Raw genomic sequence first — 19627 nt, forward strand, 5'->3', positions numbered from 1 at the left:
GGTCTGATGAGTCCCTGAGGTAGATTTCTTCGAAGTGGTGACTCAGGGATCTTATAACCTATCATCTGGGACGTGAAGTTATCAGGGTCACCACGGCCGAGGAAGAGAGATCACGAAGAGCTCACACCCCCTCACAAATGCCTCCACATTAAAATGCTTCAGTCCTGGAGTGACACACAGCACTGTCACACACAACCCAGTGACCAGTACCTGTCCGGCAGCTGGATGCCCTTCCGGTATGCCCCGAAGGAGTGGAGGACCAGAGGTGGATGAGCACTGCGCGTCTCCCAGTGACCTTGGGCAGGTAACTTGACTCTCTCTCTCTGACGGTTGAACGAGAGGGCTCCGAAGGCATATGGTCTGGTCTGGAATCCAGCTGGGTCTCACTGGCAGTGTCACCTTTGGCTATTTGTTTTACTTCTCTATGACTCACTTGTGTTGTTTGCTTTTTTAATTCAGATGTGAAGTGGGGATAGGAGTAGTACCATCCTTATGGGATTCCTTAAGTATTAAAAGTGAATTCAGCCCTGGCCAGTTTGGCTCAGCGGTTAGAGCATCGGCCTGCGGTCTGGAGAGACCCGGGTTCGGTTCCCGCTAAGGGCACGTACCTCGGTTGCAGTTTGTCCACGGCCCTGATTGGTCGTGCGGGTGGCAGCCACTCGATGTGTCTCTTTCACATCGATGTTTCTTTCTCTCTCTCTCTCTCTCTTCCTCTCTCTCCCTCCCACTCTATCTGTGCAAAAAATGGAAAAATGTCCTCAAGTGAGGATAAAAAAAAAAAAAAAAAAGTGAATTCATATCATATTATTATAACAATGTCTGAAACACACTAAGAGTTCCATAAGTTTGTTTTATTTTGTTGTTTTTAAAAAGATGGCTATCCTTCTTGCTCTGGCTTGATACATGTCTACAGAGTAATAGCTCAGTAAGTTGTTGTCTTTCATATCTTGGCATGATTAGCTAGCCCAACCCATGCGAGTCTCTTTAATTTACTGACCCATTAAATGGAGTCACAAACAGTGCCTGCAGGTGATTTAGGTCTTTGCCCGAGACCACCAACTCTTTTGTACCCGTGCCTCATCTGCTTTAGCTCAGATTCCATCCCTGCCTGACCCTTTTATGGCTCTGTATTCGAGTCGGATCCTGCCTTTGGTTCCTGCTGGTTTCCACGCACCACTGACATCGAGCTTTATCTCATGGGCTGGCTCCCTGGATTCCTGGGGAAGCCACTAACCTCGGGCAGCAACTCCATCCTCTAACCTCATCCCCTCAGGACCCAAAACCTGCCTCAGCTTTTGGTTCGCACCAAGGCTTGGTCCTGGCCTTCACACAGTGGAGAGAGCATCAGACAGACAACCCCTCTCGTTTCACTGGCTGTACCTTTTGAGTGTGGGTATGTCAGGTGCCACCCCACCCTTATCACCATCCAAAATCAATGACAAACCCCGGATGTTACGTCTTCCTGCAGGCAGTTATATCTTCAGGTAGATGCATATGAGCAAGAACTTTTTTCTTTTCCTCCTGGAATCTTAAGTGGATCGTCCTTGGGAATGAGCCGAACGTACTGCAGCAAGAGAGAAGGTGAGAAAAGAAGTGAATTTACTCTCCAGTATGAGGATGTTCTGGTCCCCTTCCCTTTTCTCCTTTTGGCTGATCTAGTGGGGGATCCTTTGTGAACAGCTGCCAGTACATTCTCATCAAGCACTGTTGTTCTTCCTCGGGCTTGGTTCTGCCCAGTAAAAACAAGACAATATGCTTTCATGTCAGGCTCCACTCAAGTCATCTTTTCCCCATTGACCAGAGAGAACATTGAGTCAGGCCGGACTGTGACACAGGCAAATCGCTTTCGGCTTCTCATGGTCCTTCTCCAAGTTCTATCAATGGACAATGTGGTGGTCTTCCCACAGTGCACAGTACAGGTGGGAGATGCTACGCTTCTAAGACTTACACAGAGGGGAAGAATTACATCAAACGATATTGTCACCCTGTCCCTGAAATAATGACAAATGCAGCTGCAGCTTGCTTTCCTCCAATCTGCCTTTGTCATCTTGTATGGCAAACAGGTCAAACTTGTCACTTCCAAACACAATAAATTCTTATCTATGGTTTTGGAAAAAGATAAATCATGAGAGGATAATTTCCAAATATTCTGCAAAGATTCTATAGTTCTAACAGTAGAGAAGTAGGGGAATTGTGCAATTCCAATTTTTTTTTTTTTAATTCTCACCTGAGAATATGTTTTTATTGATTTTAGAGAGAGAGAAAGGTGACAGAGAAACAGAGATTGGTTGCCAACTGTGCATGCCTCCACTGGGGATCCAACCCAAAACCTAGGTATGTGCCCTGATGGGGAACTGAACCCACAACTCTTTTGGTGTGTGGATAACACTCTAACTAACTGAACCACCTGTCCAGGGCTGCAATTCTAATTTTATCTAAGTTTCAAGCCCTTTGGATGTTTTGAAATAGCAAAACACACTCTTTTTCCTAAGGCTGAATTTGTCAACCTTTAATAGGGAGAACTTTTGAACAAAGCATGAGAAATACACCAAGATCAGAACCATGCTATAAGGTTTAAAATGCATGAACCCTACCACCCTTGGGCATCCACATTCAGCCTAATTAATATAATAACTCATCCACATGTTGTAGAGTTAGCAAAGCATTAAACACACACACACACATACACACACGCACACACACACATTGTCTATGTGAATCTTTAGTTTGTTTGCATTTTTGCAATGAGGAAAATGAAGGCCACTGCAAAAGAAACCTCAATCTTCAGATTCCAAATTCTAGGCCTTCCATAACCTCAGTCTCTCTCTCTCTCTCTCTCTCTCTCTCTCTCTCTCTCTCTCTCTCTCTCTGTCATTTTGTCCTTTGTGTTGAAGGCAGGACTGGGATAAATTGGGGAGAAACTCTGTAGCCCTCGGGTAGTTTCTCTCTCCTGTCCTCCGACAAAAGCAGAGCTGTCGGGATTGCTGAGGACATGGACTCTGTAAGTCCCCAGGGGGAAGAAGAGCCCGGTACACTCCTCTGCTGTGCCCCATCTTCCTTCCAGGCTGGCCACTGTGGGCAGGGGCACCCCCACAGAATGAACGTGGGCTCCCCCCTGCAGTGAAGCACATCGCCTAGTCCCATTCTCAGGCTCATCATATGACAGGTGTAGGAGGGTGTAATAAGAAACATTCTCTCCGGCTTGGAACAGAAGGGACTCTGTTCTTTCATTTATTGCTTGTCTGTCGTTTGAGGTCAACATTCAGCTAAGACCAATGAAAAGATTCTATAAATAGGCATCTGATGATGGGACTACTTGGGGGTTCAAAGGAACTTTTAAATCCTTTACAAAACCCATGAGGTGGTAAGGTACCGCTATGGTAGCCCTGTGATGTACTTAAAACTAACTTCTTTTTGGACCTCGTGAAAATTTATTGTGCCAGACTGCTCATCACTGTTAACTCTAAAATGTTCCCAGAGGCAGCTAGGCATACACAGGGTCCAGGGGTTGGAAAGCATATCCTCCCCAAAGGGAGGTCCAATGCTCACTTTTGTGAGGTTTAGCTTGGGTGGGCTCTTAGTTGGAGGTAACAGAATCCACTCCAACTAGCTTAAGAAAGAGATTTGTTAGTGGATAGAAATAACTTGCAGAATCTTTGTGAAGGCCGAAGACAGAGAATTGAGATTGAGCTTCTAGAAACAACTTCCCAACTTCAACTGCAAACTGAGCTGCTAAGGGATGGGCTGCCTTGGCCATGGTCATCTAGAAGCGGCCACCAAGCTGTCAGCAGAGTCTTGCTGTCCTGATCCAAACCAGTAAAATCTATGTCCCAGGCCCCGCTTCTCTTCCCAAGTGGCTCAGTGCTGAGTCAGAGTCTCACACGAGGGCTTCGGAAAGGCAGAGCCTCAACACATCTGGAACTCTAGGCAAATGAGGGTCCAGGCTCTGCACACTAGATGGGTTTAAAAAGAGTGTGGAGTGAGGCAGTCTGCAGCATCTTCCACAGTGGCTTCAACCCCCTCTCTCCTGCCCACCGGCACAGTAAAGAACACAGCTTACTTCCCATCCATCTGTCCATCAGCCATCCACTTATATATCCATCCATCCATCCATCCATCCATCCATCCATCCATCCATCCGATTTTTGCACTTCTGGTATTTTATTTTTATTGGTTTCAGGATGTATAAAAAAGATAAGGATTTAAAAAATATATATATATATAATTGCAATATCATTATTACACTAACATTGAAAACAATAATCCCGTAATATCATCAAATAACCAGTCAGTGTTCAAATTTTCCCAATTGTCTCATAATATAAAAAATAACAACAAAAACAATTTTTTTTAATCAAGTTCCAAATAGTGATGGTCTGGGGCTTACTGTATACAGTGGGTTGATGTCTCTTCAGCCCCTTTTAATCTATAGCTTTCCTCTCCTTTCTTCTTCTTCCTGGTCCCTCTCTTCCCTCTGTCTTTCTCTCCCCTCCAGTCTTTCTCCTCCTCCTATTTTTCTTCGCCACCTTCTTCTCTTTCTCTCCCTCTCTACTTCCAATGTATTTTTAAAGAAACTGGCTCATTTGTCTCAGAGAGTCTCTCACAGTCTGGATTTTGCTTCCTGTATCTCGGTATTACCCTCTAACATATTCCATGGTCTTTTGTATTTCCTATAAAGAGGCACTTATATCTAGAGGTCGGATCAATTATTTGGGATTCAATTAGAATACGTGAGAGTTGAGGTTGTGTATATCCCTCAGAGGCTTAGTATCAGGTTGTTTTTGATGGTCGTTGCCTTGACCCCTCATTTCATTAGGGGTTTGCCAAACATTTAGATTCTAAGTCCATCCTTCCATCCTCATTCATCAACTGGAATAATTTGTGAGAAACTGTCCCTCATCAACGAGTTGGCTTTCCCAAGATACTTTTAGGCAGAGTACACTTTTTATTTCTGCCTCCTCAACTTTTATTCCTTGCCAGTGTTTAGAAAAACAAATGAATTTCTTAGCATCTTATAAAGTTAATCAATGAGGATTTTTTAAAGTGTCATCATGACGTCATGGATTTACAGAAATTTGATTCTCTTTAATCTATTGCAGTTGTTTTTTTTTTGTTTTTTTTTTTTTTTTTTTTTAATTGCTACCCAAATTGAGCCATTTTGGGCTAGTATGAAGCTCTAGTTCTTTCTGACACAATGTTTACCGTCTTGATGATTTCCTTGATTTCTGGTATGAAAAAATGTTTCAGGTTTGGTTCATGTATTTCCTCCCCCAGCCACTTCTTCAAAGATCTTTTGTTCCCTTTAGCAAGAAATAATAGTTAGAGACCTCACGATCTGAGTAGTGTGGGAAATACACCATGTTTTTAAAAAGTGATTTAATCTTCAATTATACTAGGAATTAAAGAACAAAAGATGATGCAACCACGGAGCACATGAAATTCGCATCAAGCCTTGAGTAAGGCGTATGTTAAATATGAAGAGAATGTGTGGGACTAATGACTATTGGGTAATGGTTGAGCAGTTGGGGTTTTGGGAGAAACATTCCTTTGGCTTGAATACAGTTTGTGTTTCTTCTTAGTGGCCTTTACCTTGTGCGGGGCAGTTTCTTCTTCTGAAAGGGTTTTAAGAGGCAGAGGCTTTGCTTCACCATCTGCTGATGAGGAGTGAACACACGGGCCTGACCCCCCCAGAGGCTGCCATGCCAGGGCCCAGGTCGTGGTGATAGACACAGTAAGGGTTTGGTGAAAGGCAAGAGGTCTCATCTAGGAATCTGGAGACTTGGGCTCGCATCCTGGAATCACAGTTGCTGGATCATGCTTATTTTCAATCAGCCTTTCCCATGACCGTTCTGTCACCTGTGAAGTGGGTAGAATGTGTGTGCATGAGTGAGTGTCTGGGGTGGAGAGTAGAGAGGGATAGTTATCCTTATCCCAGCTAACAGGACTTATCAGAAGGCCATCCAGACAGAAATAAAACATACGTGTCAGCTAAAATGTTTGCTCCGATTATACCCTCCCCTCACCGCAAGGTAGTGTTGTACCTGGCTACAGGAGCCAGCTGTTTGGGCGGGCAGCAGAAGTCCCTCGGCCCGCCCTCTCCCTTCCACTGGCCCTGCCACAGTGCTTGGAGTCTTCTCTACTCTTCCCCTTAGTTTTCCAGACTGGGCCTTCGGGTGCTGTCTGGGTAAAGGGTGGCTTATGCTAGTATCATCCACTGAATCCCTGGTCAAAATGATCTTATCTGACCAGATATGCGGGTCACCCGGCACGTCTCATAGTGAATGAACACGGCCAGGCTCCTTTTTACGGGGAGGAAGATGTCTGGAGGGGTGTGGAAGAGACCACAGGGGCAGTTTGGGGGCCATCCCACTGCAAGGGAAAAGGATGGCCCGTCACCAGTGGTATCTGGTGTCTTGACAGCCTTGAGTTTAGTTTGGAGAACAATCTCCTCTTTGAATATGGTCTTGTTGGGACTTCTTAAGTAACCCTCCAGGGAAGGGGTAAGTACAGTGTCTGAGTTAGGCCACTGAGATGTTGTGTTTTGGGAATTAGATTCCGAGTAGAAAGCACAGCACAAAGACGCCGTGCTTGGAGGGACTCCATTCAGTGGTGATGCGCCGAAGGATCGCTCAGTAGCTCGCACCACTTAGCCCGGCGGAGCTGCCCTGACCTGGCCTTCCTGAGTGGGCCCGACTCTTCCATTTTCTTTGCTGTCCCCTGTGATTTGCTTCTCTCTCTCTCTCCCTCTGCCTTGTTAGCTCTATTTGGTCTTCATTGCTTGATACTAAATATTCTAACATAAAACAAAGATACACACAAAACTTGTCTAATATCACAATTTAATCTGTTCCCCTCTGTAGCAGCAAAGTAGCTAAGATATGTCACTGAGTGCTCTATCTGAAGGCATTTATATCTCTATGGTCTCTGCTTTTAAAAATATATGAATGTATTTGGCCTAATTCAGGAGAGAATGAAAATGAAGACCACATGGAAATGGCATTTCCCCCCTGTCACAGGGACAAGGGTCAAAGAGCCTGGACTGTCCTTTTAGTGGAGGCGTGCGGAACAAAGACTCTGCTACCTGCGGGCTCATCCCCTATGTGGGGTCACTTGTAAATATCAACACAACATTTTATTTTATTTTTTAATTTTAATCCTCACCCGAGGACATTTTTGCATTTATCTTCAGATAGAGCGGAGGGAGAGAGGGAGAAAGAGAGAGAGGGAAACATTGATGTGAGAGAGACACATTGAGTGGTTGCCACCCACACGACCCCAACCTGGGCTGGGGACAAATTGCAACCAAGGTATGTGCTCTTAGTGGGAACCGAACCCAGGCCTTTCTGGTCTGCAGGCCGATACTCTAACCACTGAGCCAACACAACATTTTAAATGCTCCCCTTTGGTCCCGCAATTTTGCTTCTAGGAACTTACAAATATATCACATAACCAGATATCATACAGTTATTACAATAAGGATGAGTGCTATATACATTCTATATATAGTTACATTCTCTACTCCACATTAAGTGAAGAAAAGCAGAATTATGCTGGTTGTATAAAAAATACATAGAAATATGCATACAATCATTTTTGGAAAGAGTCACAAAATGTGGGTGGTGGTTGCCTCTGGAACGGGGACATGGTGGCTGGAATAGGTTAGGGGAGGAAGCAATCCACTCTGTATTTTATTCTCGAATTCGGTGTTGCCTTAGCTTTGTTTTAATCATTGAGCTAATGAAAGGAGGAAGGGATGGGCCTTTGAGGGCTGGTCTCTCCACAAACTCTGCCAGCAATGAAGTGGCCTGTGTTATCTTCAAACTACTTCCTGGACAGCTTGAGTTTACTTGGAAAAACGGGGCTTTGGCCTATTTCTTACTCTTTTTGTCTCTTGTGGGTCGTTTAACTTCCTGCTGCTATACAGTATATATTCTCCAAGAGGAGGTAAGCATTTTATTTTCCCATTACAAAAGTACTACATGGCTATGACAGAAAATACTAAAAGTCAAAAGATGGAAAAAAAAAAAAAAACCAAAACACAAAAAACTCCACCCATAATCTTAACACCAAGTATTTACTTCTTAACATTTTTCTATACTTTCTTATAGTCTTTTTTGACTACACAAATGGGATCATATTTTTCATAAATTTAAAATAACCTAATATTGTCCTGGTCAGTTTGGCTCAGAGGTTAGAGCAGTGGCCCAAGGACTGAAGGGTCTCCAGTTTGATTCCCGGTCAAAGGTACATGCCTGGGTTGCAGGTTCGATCCCCTGCCCCAATCGGGGTCGTGTGGAGTTGCAACCGAACAATGTGTCTCTCTCACATCTCTCTCTCTCTCTCTCCCCGTTCCACTCTATCTAAAAATCAGTGGAAAAGTATCCTCAGATGAGGATTCACAGCAACAACAACAACAACACCACCTAATATTAGTCAAACTTGTCACTTCCAAATGCATTAAATTCTTATTTTTTCATGTTGTTAAATTTTTTCTTCAATGTAATTTTTAATGATTGCACAGCATTCTTTCTCTGTTGCATATTCATTATTCACATTCTTAGTTAATCTAAGATTTTGCATTCTTTTTACACATGACAATCTAAAAACTATAAATGCATTTCTGTTCTGAAATTGGTGTAAATATTGCCCAGTGGGACCCATAGCCCACCCTAATGTGGTTGAGTGACCAGTGGTGAATAAAGCTATGTGTATTTTTTTTTTTGTATGTGTGATCCAGCTTGAAGACCTTGCATAGAACTGACCTTTAGCCCTGCAGGCCTTCTGCAGCTTCTACCTCAATATTAGGCTGTCCCAGGGGAGTTTCCATATAAGCCTTTTGTTATCAATACACTTTAATCTTATCCTTGTACCAAGCCCACACAGTTATCATAATGAGAACTCTAACTCCTGGATATCACTGTGAACCATTTTTCCTTCACAGGTGTCAGGAAGTGCTGAGAAGTCTCTGCTGAGCAACGTGCAAGGGGAAAGGAAGCAGGATTTGGGACCACCGTTTGCTGTACTGGATGAAAAAATTCTTCTGAGTGGTTGAATAAGGTAAAGGAGCCTATATGTTCTTGAAGAGGGAGGGGTAGATCTTGAGTCATCCATTGCCTCAGAGATCTTGATGAAATCCTAAGTCTTCACCCCATTTTCTTCGTGTTGGATACCCATTTTGCTAAATTATTGCTTTGTACTTTGACAATATTGAGAAATAGGAACCCCAGTGTGGTAAAGATAGGACAGGGGGCTTGCTGGTATTAATTAGAGACTCATCACTGACCTTTCAGGATTGTGCTAGATGACCCGGGAACCATTAGGAAATGCACCATCCTTTAAAATGTGATTATTAGTTCATTTGCCTTCTGACACAGACAAATGTTTGCTTTAATGTTTGAAGTCAGATTTCAATTGTTATGAGAAATAAATAGTGCTAATGACTTCAAAAAGTACTACAATATGTTGGCAATAATTCTGGCAACAAAGTAAGAGTGGTGAAACCCATCGCTGAAATCAGAGTAAGTGGTGGAAACTCCAGTATTAACTCAAGTGCTACTATTGAGTTGTTCAGAAGGCCGGTAGTGGTAATCAGTCCCCAGAGTAAAACTGGGGGGGGAGGGGTATGATTTTGTACCATGTCTGTTACACAGGCTCCTACCACATGGTCACATTTACATATACAATTTCCCTGTAGTTGGTCTGGGGTGGGGAGGTCCAGCTGTCAGTCATCCATTATTCAACTGCCTTTTTTGTACAGAAGTTGTGTCTGCTAACAGAAAGGCTTATAGAAACCAAACCTTAGAGCAAGAACTATGAATACTGGGTTATAAGTTTGCTACTGAAACAATAGCTAATGACTAATAAATGTCTTTGGATCATCAAAGTTTCAGGGGCATGTCATAGATGTGCTTTCTGACTTCTGGGGGCTGTCAGTGAAACTCGGACTAAAATACAGAACAAATTTGTTCTGTCCTAAATTTGAAGTTGTTCCTGCTGCTGTTGTTGAAGGTGATCATGGTGGCGCCGTATGGACGAGGAAATCCTACCAACAACCAGGGCATTTGGGAAGATGTTTCAGTCTGTCTGTCTACTCCCAGTGAAGCCCTACTTCTGAAGTGTTTGCCGATAGACTGATTTTTAACCTCTGGTCCAGGGGTTGCAAAATAAAATGACTCTGAACACCAGGCAGTAACTTTGATGTACAAGACTCATGGGGTAGGAACTACGGCAGGCTGGAGAAGGCCTGCCCCATCCAAAGGGAACAGCACCTACTCAGTTTTGAAACTCTTGGCACATGGAAATGAGGGCTCAATGTTTCTGTATTTTATGAAGTATTTTGAAAGAAAATTTTAAGTTTCAAATTTGTAGATGTGGACTCTAGGGAAAAATTGTAAGATTCATTTTTTTATCTTGTCCATTAAGTCAAATTGAAACAAAAAATTATCTGGCTCATACCAAGCACAACTGTTGGTTGGCAATTTGCAACTCTGAGGGGTAGCAGCATCTTAGTTGCATATAATCACATGGGGGACAAGTCTTGAGATTCTAATCCCCTCTCTCTAAACCCTTCCTGATACATGGGTTAATAAAGTGGTTTCTCCAGTCCCCACCTGTGTCCCATAATCCTTTAATAGTAGTCTCATAGAAACTCTCTTTAAGGTCCTGGAAGAGCACAGAGTCTTTGCCATTTTGGAATCCCATGATGAGCTTCAACACCCTGAGCACTCATTATATTCCATGAACCAAACAAATTATCATTTGCGTTATCTCCTCTTATTTTTATAGGAACTCGATAAGATAGGTACTAAAATTATCATCATCATATTCCTATTTACAGATGGAGAAACTGAGGCTCATTGTCTGGGATTTCCCAAGTGCAGTTGCAGTAAGTGGCAGAAATAAGATTTAAATTCTGGAGTCAGACCTCAGAATTCAATTTTTAAGGACCATATTATATTTTCTCCTGTTTTGTTATATGACTTTTTGGCTTCTATAGTCTCTCTGAGTAATAATGACTTCTCCTTCTGAAATATCCTAAGGAATTTGTAAAGGCATTTTCTGCTTGTGTAGAACACAGGGGCATTTTTATTTTTATCCACATCCTTTGCTACAGGGTTGGCAAAATGTATGAGATCCTTCTTATCACTGAAAAGGGAAATTTTTTATTAACCCCTGGCTTGAGACCAGAGATGCCAGCTCCCTTTCCCATGCCATGTTCTTATCAGGTAGTATTTAAACCCTAATAAAGTTAGAACCTGCCGTTTAAAGGCCTAAGGTATGATTTTCACCTCCATGAGGACCAGATAACTTCACTTTGTCTATGACCACGGAGGAAAACCTAGACCTCAGTGAGCCTCCTCACAGGTGCAAACAATGTGGGTGGATCAGTCATCCTCAGAGCACACCATCACCATGAATGAAGGCAGGAATGATGAAGCCAAGGTACACAGATTTTCGCTTAGTTGCCAATGCCAAATGATGAGTAGTGGATGCCAGGAAGAATACTGTGCTGAGAAGGATTTGGAAACCCCTTCGGAACTTACCATAGAGTGCTGCAATTGATTGTTCTTGTCTGCTATGGGTTTGGGATATGGAACTAGTGGTGAGTGTGCTCTGTAGTTGGCTGGTATAGTCTGCTCATCGGAAAGAGCTAAGACATCTTGGGCAGCTTGAAACATATGCATTTTAATTTGTGATTCTGTATTTTTCTGCCTCTTTCATATTTCTTCTTCCATTTCTGTTTTTTTTTCTTAGGAGAAATGGCCAAGCGTACCTTCTCCACGTTAGAGACGCTCCTGATTTTCCTCCTTGTAATGATGACTGCCATCACAGTGGCCCTTCTCAGCCTCTTATTTATCACCAGTGGGACCATTGAAAATCACAAAGGCAAGTGTCATGGGCTCTCTTGGAGGCTATGCCTAGACCTGCAGGACATTTCTCAATTACTGCAGACACTATGGCAAGGAGTAGTACGTGTTGATCATGCTGATAACAGGGCAGTTCAATGTGTACTTAAGCTGCCTGGAATAACCACATAACCTTTACATGCAATTACTCTTTCTGCATTGATAGCAGTTTTTTTAATCAAGTTTACCTTTGCCCCCAAAGTGGACAGCATCTGACGTGCAGTTCTTTCTTTCTCACTTTTCCAGGGCTCAAAGCACAGTTCAGAATTCTTCGGGCCCCTGAGCTCTCCTCTCGCCCTTTGCCTCTTTTTGGCATCATCTTCTCCTGGGAGCAAAAGGAGAATGAAAGATCCACCGGGTCTCAGTCAGTCTTTAAAAAGCCCTAAAGAAAAGAGCCTTGAATTCAAGTCCTTAGGAAGGCCAATCAGACTCTGTACATGAGGTCAAGTGGGGAGGTGGACCAGGAGGGGGGGTGCTGCGATTTTGGTGAAGAGGGTCCACGGCCCCTCCTCAGTGCCAGCTGACTGTTTTTATGAGAACATGGACTCAATTCCCCCGAGTTTTCAAGAGAAGCTGGAAATCGATGTATTTAGAAATATCTTGATTTTTTTTTAGTGTTAAAAATGAATTTAGTTTTGGAAAACTATCTAAGCTATATTTACAGGCAATAATGGGCCCATGGGTCTTTGATTAAACCTTTACTTCAGTGTTAGGTTAGGTTATGCCTGTTACATGAGCAGAGAAGACAGTGACGATCGAATGCTTTAACCAAATAAAGGAGGGCTGGACTCAGGCCAGATGGAGAAGAGGGCAGATTTTCACTTCAGTGGTCTTTTCTCTTTTCCTGTCTAGTCTCTACCATGTCCCCATGCTTTGAATTCCCTGCAAACACAGAGTCCAGAGATCCTCTGTGCCAGGACTGGGCATAGCAGGGTCCTGGACTGCTAGAAATGAAAGGCTCTGTAGGGCTTATTTAGTTTTAGCTCTTAAAACAAAACTCAAGGAGGTTATCCATAATCACAGTAACCATTCTCATAGTGGAAGTTGCTGTTTATTGAAGGGTTACCTTGTGGTAAACACTGTTGTCAGGAGTCTACATACATTTCTCATTTACTTCTCATAAAGTTTCTATGAAGGTAGATGCTAGTCTTAGTACCATTTCACAGATACGGAAGCTGAGACTTTGAGATCACAAAGAGCTTGCGCTTGGCTATATGAGTTAAGTTTTGCTTTGGTCGGCACCCCATTTGTGTGATGGTATCAATAAAGCCATGGCAAAGGTTCCTGCTTCCTTTCTTGCAATACTTGATGTCTGGGAGAGAATATGAACTTGAGGAGGAGAAGACAGATTCTAACTCCATCTGGAATGTGGTTGGAAGTGCACTGAATTCTTGGTATGGGCACTGGATGAATCACATGCTCTCCATGAAATCTTGTTAAAAGTCATTCTCTGGGCGTTAGGATTCTCATACATAAAACTGAGGAGACTGGACTAGGTGATCTCAAGTTTCTTTGAGCTCCAAAATTCTCAAATCCCATAATTAGCTGTGCCTCTCTTGCCTAGGTACTTCCTGACCACCAATGTCTTTTGACACTGACATCTACTATCTTGGCATCCCCTGGCTGTGGTCTGTGTTAGAAACAAACCAGCAAGTACAATGGATATGTAAGATGTGTAAATATGTAAATAAAACCAAAGCTATAGGCCAACCATTGCTCTGCATTTCTAACATGCATGAACATATTTATTATTGAAAAACAACCCTAGGAAACAGGGTTTTATTATTATCTCTATTTTACAGATGAGAAAATTGGGGTGGCTGGCCTAAGTCATTTGTTCAGCTAGTAACTGGTAAAGTCAGTTTTCAAACCCAGGCTGTTTGTTTCTGGCACCTACCCTCTTAGTCTCAATGCATTCTGCCTCCCTGATATTTGTATGTAATGGTGACATGTATACTGATAAAGAACATAGTGTGGACTTATACATATGTGGTGATATGAGAACCATCAGCATAAGGCAGAACTATGTCAACAAGTATACAACGATCTGGGTTGCATTACGAATAAGTCTTTAGCGCTGGTCAGTGTGGCTTCGTGGATTGGGCATTGTCCCATGCATGGAAAGGTGGCTGGTTTAATTCTGGTTGGGGCACATGCCCGAGTTGTGGGCTCGATCCCCAGTTGGGGGTGTGCAGGAGGCAGTCAATCAATGCATCACTCTTACATAGATGTTTCTCTCTCTTTCCCTCCCACTTCCTTCCTTTCTCTCTAAAATCAATAAAAGAAATATTTTAAAAAATGTTCTTAAGAGAAAGACTACAAGTCTTGAGAAGGTTGAGGAGGATCAGAGCAGGGTAGAGACAGTTGGCACCGTGGAGATAAGGGTTTGAGCTGGATATGGGTGTGACGGAAATGAACCAGCTCTGAAGAAGGTAGTGGAGATTGGTTGGCAGAGTAGATAGGAGTAAGGGCTCTGAAAGGAGAGAATGGCAGAAACTTTTCCCCAGAGGCTGGGTTCAGTAGGTTGTGTGCCAGGAACCTGGCCCCTGGTTCGTTGGGTTGGTGTAGAATGCACAGTGAGTGAATGAAGGAAGACGAGTTTGACAAGGAATGGCTTGTGAGGGGAAGCTGAAGGACATTTGATGGAGACCTTGATTATTTGGTTGAAACATGTCCAGTAAAAAAAAAAAAAAAAAAAAAAGGTCATCCTTAAGATTGATATAAAATAAGTTCCTGAGATGTTTTTCCTTATATCTCACACATAAGAGAATAAACAGAGATTTTTCCTTTGGAACCTGAACTTATGTGCCCTAATTGATGCTGACAAATAAGTGGGCTGCATTGTTGTTTCTCAAATATTCTACTTTTGTTTTTTAAAATTGTATCTATTTGTTTATTTTATTGACTTTATTGTGGTGACATTCGTTAATAAAATTATATAGGTTTCAGGCATACAATTCTACAATACATCACCTATATATTGTATTGTGTATTCATCACCCCAATTCAAGTCTCAATTATCTTATTCTATTTTTAGATTCGGGTTTTCCAGGCACAGAGAGCCCTCCGGCCACCCAGAGCTCCACAACCCCTCAAGTCTCAACAGTCACCAAAGACCCCACCACCACCCGGGTGTCTCCAGTGACTAGCACCCCAGAGCCTCCTCTGTTTCAGAACTTCAGTGGCTACCACATTGGTGTTGGGCGAGCTGACTGCACAGGACAAGTAGCAGATATCAACTTGGTAGGTGAATCATAGGCTCCTCAAAGAGACTATGAAATCAATAATTTTATTATTTTTAATCCTGCATTTATTTCTGATTATTATAGCATCAGCTCTTGCTTTTCTATTGACTTCACTGCTATATAATGCTATGAATATTGTCCTATAAGGAAGAGGGGATCATTTATTCAACCACAACTCCCTGTAAAGACAGTCGGCTGCTTTATATGAAATGACAGGGCTGGGAAACTGAAATACTACAGAGGATGGGCAGGTATGTTAAGTGACTGAAGCAGGCCAGCATAAGGCAGTAAACATCTGGTGATACTCAGGTTGGAGTCAGTAGGAAGTTGTGGGGACTGTGGTGCAACTAGAAAGTACATGGCCCTCGCTGATTGCTGCCATGTGAGAACGTGGACCCAGGGTTGCTATCCTGACAGTTTTATCAAGAGAAGCCAGAAAAATCTCTGGATTGAAGATCTGAGGATTTAAATTCCTCAACTGGAAAATGTAGGCAACTCTACTTAGTTAAAACTGAAAACCTAGGATGGGCCAACAGTATACAGTGATACCTCGGTTCTCGAACGCCTCGGATTTCGACCAAATCGGTATTCGACCAGGAGATTCGAGAAACTTTTGTCTTGGAATCCGAACAAATATTTGGAACTCGAACTTCCGAGATGAGCCGAGTTGAGCCGAATGGCGTTCATTCGGCCCAGCGCGCCTTGCTCGCGTCATCAGTGTGAGTGCAGAGAGAGAGTCACGCTTTGTGGAGAGAGTCACGCTTTACACTGAATTTAACCCTTAGACATACTGTACACTTTTATTTCTTGTTGAGACTTATGTTTTTCTACATATTATATACAAATTAGGCCAGTAAATAGGCATTTTCTGGGGCTTGGAATGAATTAATCCAGTTTCCATTATTTCCTATTGGGTTTCATTGCTTCGGTTCTCGAACAATTTGGTTCTCGACCGTCCTCCTGGAACGAATTATGTTCGAGAACCGAGGTATCACTGTATTAGCCGAGTAAAATCCTTCGGTGTGTTAGGTATGGCCTGTCGGCTGCTAACATAAAACTTCTTGACTCTGATGTTGGTAATACCATTTATATCACCTTTCCCTCTGAAACCAGAGCATCAGGTAGTCTGATGGGATTGTCTCCCTCCTACCAAGTAATCTTTAGATTCAAGGAATTATAGTTGACCCTTGAACAATGTGAGTGTTAGGGGCACCAACCCAAGCACAGTGGAAAATTCATGTATAACTTTCGACTCCCCCAAAATTTAACTACAGTTGGCCCTTCGCATCTACAGATTCAACAAACCATAGATTGAAAACAGTATTTTTTTAAAAAAATATGTTTTTATTGATTTTTTTGGAGAGAGAGAAACATTGATGTAAGAGAGAAACATTGATCGGCTGCCTCCTACACGCCCCCTACCAGGGATTGAGCCTACAGCCCAGACATGTGCCCTGACCAGGAATCAAACCGGGACCTCTCAATCCATGGGATGACTCCCAAGCTACTGAGCCACACTTGGGAATGTAAAGAAACTGTTTCAATCTGTGGTTGGTTGAATCCAAGGATGTGAAACCCGGGGGTCTGAAGGGCTGACTGTATTTACTAAAACAAATTCATGCACAAGTGGACGTGCGCAGCGTAAACCTGTGTAGTTCAAGGATCGCTGGACTCCCTGCTGCCTGTTCTGGAAACTGACTCTGGAGTGTAACCCTAAACAAACTCCGCATGGGGGTAAAGCAAGCAGTAGACAGAGCGTTCTGAAGGCCTGGGTAGATTTATGACGTGGTGAGAGAGGAGGTGGGGACAGGTCTGACTTGGCTTAGGGAGGGACAACAGGGTTAGGGACCCTCAGTAAAGATTCCTTAATTGTAAATACAGCATTTTCTTCAGGTAAAAAACTCCAACACCCAAAACGCACACATCAGCAACCCAAGTGAGGGAGCCATGGATTTCAGGTTGTTCCTGGGCAAAGTGGTGGTGGAAGGGGACCCATTGCCTTGTGCGGTACTTTAGGCAAGAGAACAGGTTTTATTTCCAAAGGCAGAGGGCCCGGGAAAGGTCTCCAGGGCAGTAGGAACATCCTGGGCGCACCAGCTCCCTCCTGGCCCGCAGGCGTACCCAGCGTTGCCCTCACGGTGTTCTGTGCAGAGCGGCAAAGCCTCTTCTCTCTGTTGGCTTTATTCTTGAAAACATGTATTATCTCACGCGGAGCTTTCTGCGTCGTGTGCGGATCGTTTTGCTAAGTAGGCTTTTCCTCCGCGGGTGAGCCTGCTTTCCGTGGGGCGGGGAGACGGAGTGGCTCTGATTCTCTCTCTCCCCCCAGATGGGCTACGGCAAAAGCGGCCAGAACGCCCGGGGGCTCCTCACCAGGCTGTACAGTCGCGCTTTCGTGCTGGCGGAGCCCGACGGCTCCCATCGAATGGCCTTTGTCAGCATCGACATAGGCATGGTGTCCCAACGGATGAGGCTGGAGGTGAGTGATGGTGTGAGAAAGAAATGCCATGATGTCCAAGAGAAGTCTGTGGGCAATTGTGACAGTAGCTAAGCCCTCCTGGAGAGAATGGGAGGGGAAGGGAGGGAGGAAGAGTGTGGCAGACGGGCTTCCTGGTCTGTCTCTCTATGCCAATGTCTATGCCCCCGCCCAGCTCTGTTTCCTGCCTCAGATCAGGTCCCAGAAAGAGAATGTGCTCTCTAAAGTCTGCTTGTACATTCATGAGCGAGAAAGGGGAGACTGGAGCACCCAGAACAGTGACCATTACACGTCCGGTGTTCAGTGTCGTGCTCTATCCGTCTCACCTTTGAAACGCGTTGTCCCTCCACTGTGGGAAGGGTCTAGTGAGGGGTGACTGGAATGCCTAAAAGCATTTCTCCAACACCACTCTCGCTTGGGGAATGGAATGGAAGCCTCTTCCATGGATGGAAACATGAGGAGAAGGGATTAAGTATGTTCTCCACCCCTAAACTAAGGTAGGTCTGTTGTTACTCCCATTTTATTGATAAGGAAACTGAGTCTTTTTTTATTTTATTTTTTGGTACGTGTCCTTGGTGAGAACCGAACCCAGGACTCTCTGGTCCACAGGCCAATGCTCCTACCGCTGAGCCAAATCGGCCAGGGCAGGAAACTGAGTCTTAAAGAGGGTAATTAACTTCCCTAAATTCACACAGTTGGGAAATGGTGAAGCTTGGTTCTTAACACATATATACCTGAGCCCAGAGCATACATTCTTAAAAGTGACTTTATTCTTTTACCTTAGAGGGAAATGCATTGATAACCTGAAATGACTAGGGACATTGCTAGTCATTGCAGGGTACACACAGCTGAGTGAGGCATAATCCATGTTCCCTACCTAGTTGCGGAATAGAAGAAAGGTCTGTAACAGAAATACACAAATAACCAATTCACTGGAATACAGTACAGTGGTGTGTTCGTTATCTATGACAGAGTAACAAGTAGCTTGAAAGTATCGTGGCTTCTATACGTTCATTATCTTACACATTCTATGGGTCAGGAATCCAGGGGTGCCTAGCTAAGGGATTCTTGCTTAGAGTATCTTGAAATCAGGATGTTGGCAATCATTCCTCGGCTAGACGGGCTGGAAGATCCACTTCCAAGAAGATTCACTCCTGTGGCTGCTGGCGGGAGGCCTCACTTCCCACTGTCCCTATCCTGATGACAGAGCAGCTGACGTTCCTGAGTGAACAGTTCCAGCGAAAGCAGGGACGAGCCACGGTGCCTTTCACGACCCAGGCTCGAGAGTTTCACACCATCGCTTTCACTCTGTTCTGTTCATTGGAAGCAAGTCACTAAGCCCATTGCACACTCAGGCGTAGCAAAGTCAAGTGTCATCTCTTGAAGGCAGGAGTGTTACAGAATTTGTGGACATACAGTGTTTTAAAACCACCACATGGAGATTCCGGAAATGGGAATTAGGGGAACCTTTCAAAGTGGAAGTGATACTTGAATGGGCAGAATTTTAAATGGTTCACATGTGAAATGGAGAGGACAGTGTGAACACAGAGAGGCTCAAGGGAGGGATGTGGACTCTTCTCTGAAGGGACAGAGGTTAGTTCTACTAGGACACATGTGAGCATGTCATTGGAGATGTACCTGGAAGGTGTGTTGTTTATAGTTGTAGAGGCCCTGGGTGCCTGTTTTTTTTTTTTTTTTAATTCTGTAGTTCAGATAGTGATATTTGAGGTGGATGGAAATAGACTAGAACTACAGGAGAGGGCTCAAATGGGCAGATTCTTTAAATTAATGTCAAGGCTCTATTGGTGAAGGTCTAGCTGGGAAACAGTAATCACACTAGACATTTCAAACAGGGGGGATTTAATACAGGGGAGTTTTACAAGGTGTTGAGAGGCTGGAAGAGCTATAAAGGGAAGCTACGGTTGCAGGAAGGATTTTAACTGCCTGATGACATCCCTACATTATGTGAGGCTGGCACAAAAGTCCTAAACCATTGGGGTGCC

General features: G+C 43.7%; 1 protein-coding gene across 3 annotated transcripts in view; it reads left to right on the forward strand.

The window, feature by feature from the left end:
* The first annotated feature begins 201 nt into the window (after positions 1 to 201).
* The window catches only part of ASAH2 (N-acylsphingosine amidohydrolase 2), a 70129-nt gene continuing 50703 nt past the window's right edge, over positions 202 to 19627 (forward strand). Inside the window, exons 1-5 of one of the 3 annotated variants that reach the window (XM_036265227.1) lie at positions 202 to 304; positions 8942 to 9057; positions 11755 to 11886; positions 14944 to 15149; positions 17478 to 17627. In XM_036265227.1, the coding sequence (XP_036121120.1) occupies positions 11760 to 11886; positions 14944 to 15149; positions 17478 to 17627 (483 nt within the window). In that variant the 5' untranslated portion in view covers positions 202 to 304; positions 8942 to 9057; positions 11755 to 11759. Of the gene's footprint in view, positions 305 to 1507; positions 1582 to 8941; positions 9058 to 11754; positions 11887 to 14943; positions 15150 to 17477; positions 17628 to 19627 lie in introns of those variants that run through there. The other 2 variants (XM_036265226.1, XM_036265228.1) reach the window with 2 other exon arrangements.

Source organism: Molossus molossus, unplaced genomic scaffold (assembly GCF_014108415.1).
Source record: "Molossus molossus isolate mMolMol1 unplaced genomic scaffold, mMolMol1.p scaffold_m16_p_17, whole genome shotgun sequence".
In the NCBI taxonomy this organism is placed as follows: Eukaryota; Metazoa; Chordata; class Mammalia; order Chiroptera; family Molossidae; genus Molossus; species Molossus molossus.